General features: G+C 33.0%; 1 protein-coding gene across 1 annotated transcript; it reads left to right on the top strand.

The window, feature by feature from the left end:
* Positions 1-259: 259 nt before the first annotated feature.
* On the top strand, positions 260-2500 carry LOC107462185 (coumaroyl-CoA:anthocyanidin 3-O-glucoside-6''-O-coumaroyltransferase 1). The gene is made up of 2 exons (XM_016080750.3): positions 260-749; positions 1100-2500. Exons 1-2 carry the CDS (start codon positions 443-445, stop codon positions 2281-2283), a joined length of 1491 nt encoding a protein of 496 aa, XP_015936236.1. The 5' UTR covers positions 260-442; the 3' UTR covers positions 2284-2500.
* Positions 2501-3032: the final 532 nt, after the last annotated feature.

Genomic DNA, 3032 nt, shown 5'->3' with positions numbered 1-3032 from the left:
TAAAAATAATAAAAATCATTTTAAATAATTTAAAATTACATATTTTGTATTCAGTAATTACTACTAAAATAAATATATAGTTATAAATATCACATAAATAAAATTATAAATATTAAATTAAATAAATTATTTTTTGCTTATTTTCTTCCCAACATTACTCAAATTATATTTGATTACATACATCACATATACGTCAAATTCATCTGCTGTGTTGCACTTAAGAGATTCTCATATGATAATAGTAATAATAACAAAAGTAACGGACAAAAATACAAAGCAAAAAAAGAAAAAAAAAATAAAACCAAGTGTTGTTGTAGATTCGTAGTTGCATTTAAAGAACAAGAAGTCTACCAAAAAAAAAAAACACTGAACAAGTGTTCCTTATTAACACTTCCTTTAGTATATATGCGGCACACATCAGTGTACAAACACATAATCGATCATGGCTCCTGAGACCGACAACTATGGTGAGGTGAAGATAATAGAAAATTGTCAAGTTGCTCCACCACAAGGCTCTCTTTCCTCAACCACGCTCCCCTTCACTTTCTTCGATATTCAATGGTTTCTATGCCACCCCGTGAAGCGCATCTTCTTCTATGACTTCCCTTACCCTACCAACCACTTCCTTCAATCATCACTCCCTCCTCTCAAACACTCTCTTTCTCTCACTCTTCAACACTTTTTCCCTTTCGCCTCCAAACTCATCTGGCCTCCACCACCCCACGAACCTTTCATGCGCTATCACCAAGGTACGGATTATCGACTCTTTAGTCTCATTTTTCTTTAGAGAAATGTTAGAGGGCGATATTTTGATCCTTAGTTAGACATTAATATTAAAAGAAAAAGTTTATGGGCAGGGATTTTATTAAATTCTGTTAAGTACGTAATCAGCAAAAAAAAAATAAGTTATTGTATGAAATTTTATACTATTAAAATTATTATTGATAATTATTTGATAGTTACAAATTATAAAAATTGCTGTTCTTAATACTCTTCACTCATAATAAAAAATAATTAATTCTGATAATTTTATTATTATTTTTTATTATTTTTTAAATATTTTTTATATTATTTATTTATGTTTATGCAATGTACATAGGTAGCGACTCAGTTGCTTTCACGGTTGCGGAGTCCAAAGCTGATTTCAATCTTCTTGTATCTGATTCACCACAAAATGCAAGAGATTGGCACCCTTTTGTTCCTTCTTTGCCTCCACAAGATACCTTAGAGAACGGCACTCGTGTGATCCCTCTAATGGCTATTCAAGTAACCATGATACCGAATTCTGGATTCGCTATTTGTCTCACTTTCAACCACCTTGTTGCGGATGGCAAGTCTCTTCATCATTTCATCAAGTTTTGGGCCACACTTTGCAAGGAGATAGTAACAAAAGGAGGTAATCACTTAGGCTCCTTTCTTGAAGGGTCTAATAGTAATTTAACCCTACCTTCCCATGATAGAAACATGGTTAAGGACCCAAAAGGGCTGAAGCAAGTTTTCTTGGAAGAGCTGAAAAAATCTTATTTTGAGAGCTTGGAATTCCGAGGGCTTGTGAAAGATGTTTCTACCAACAAGGCACGTGGTACGCTCGTGGTGACACGTGACCAAGTTGACAAATTAAAAAAATGGGTGTCGCTTAAATATAGCGACACCTATGGTGATAACTCTGAGTCATTGCAACACATTTCAACCTTTGTTGTCACAAGCTCTTTGGTTTGGGTTAGTATAATAGAATCAGAAGAACAATGCAATAATAATAATAATAATAAGTATGAAGAAAATTGCCATTTGGTGTTTCTAGCTGATTGCCGTGGCCATGTTGAATTTTGTGTACCTCAAAATTACTTTGGAAATTGTCTAGACTCTGGGTTTGTGACATTCAAAAGGGGTGACATATTAGGAGAAAATGGGATTGTTAGGGTGGCAAGTGCAATTGAGAGTGAAATTAAAGAGTTGAAAAGAGAAGCATATAGAGATGGTGAAAATGTGATGGAAAGGTATAAGGAATTAGCTACGTCTGGAGAAAGATTAATCATAGTTGCAGGGTCACCAAGGTTGGGAGTGTATGAAACTGATTTTGGATGGGGGAAGCCTAGGAAATCTGAAGCGGCACATCTTGAATCATCTGGGTCAATTTCTCTTTCTGATAGTAAGAATAAAGAAGGAGCAATTGAAGTTGGATTTTCACTTGAATGGCCTCGAATGAATCTGTTCATCAACATCTTTGAACGACACATCAAAAGTGTTCACCAAACTTTGTCAATGATGACCAATTTGAATTGAATTAGGCAATATGATAATATATGTAATGAGACCTCTATTATTATTGTTCTGATTAGCTTTCATATATTATGTTAGTAATTTAATAATTTCTATCTCAATCAGGGTATGGTACGTTTGGTCATGGGCTAGCTCATGGCTATTTGTCTACTATTACCATGTGGGGCAAGACTTTGGAGATGATGATATTATGAAATAAAGGGTAAATTACTTTTCCTTCTCTCGAACATTGTTCATAAAACTTTTTATGTGCTTGATATCACCGTTATATACGTTGGAGTTTAATTTTTTTGTATTCACAATAAAAAATATTTTATATCATATTGTTGGAAGACTTTCACATATGCCATTGTACTTTACTGGCATACTAGTATTCTTTAATTTTTTACCGTGGATATAATGAATAAAATAAGTTGGTGGTGAAGATTATAAAGATATTTTTTGATGTGTATATGCGTAGATGTTGAACACCGTGAGATGAGTACCAGCCATTTCGTTAACCGAAGAGTGGATTTTTTTAAAATGTGGCTTGATGCCCTTGTTGTACATTCAAAGCAGCTCATAATGTGGTGTTGTGGAAAGCTTAGTGTTGGACTTGGACCGACTAAATATAGTATTAGAAGCAGATATCAATTGGGCTTGAGTTATTGGTTAATGAATTTTTTTATTTAAATAAAATAAAATAAAAATAAAAATAAATATATAATTATACAATTTTTATAAATTAAATTTAATACATCTGTGTCTAATTT

The sequence above is a fragment of the Arachis duranensis genome, chromosome 8 (assembly GCF_000817695.3).
Source record: "Arachis duranensis cultivar V14167 chromosome 8, aradu.V14167.gnm2.J7QH, whole genome shotgun sequence".
NCBI classification, from domain to species: domain Eukaryota; kingdom Viridiplantae; phylum Streptophyta; class Magnoliopsida; order Fabales; family Fabaceae; genus Arachis; species Arachis duranensis.
Note: the sequence above shows the minus strand (reverse complement) of the source record. Positions and strands in the feature narration are given on the sequence as shown.

What these genes read in the sequence shown, in the direction of transcription:
- LOC107462185 (XM_016080750.3), top strand. Translation starts at nt 443, where the DNA reads ATGGCTCCTGAGACCGACAACTATGGTGAGGTGAAGATAATAGAAAAT. An exon ending in TTTCATGCGCTATCACCAAG is followed by an intron (nt 750 to 1,099) that starts GTACGGATTATC and finishes CAATGTACATAG; the next exon opens with GTAGCGACTCAGTTGCTTTC.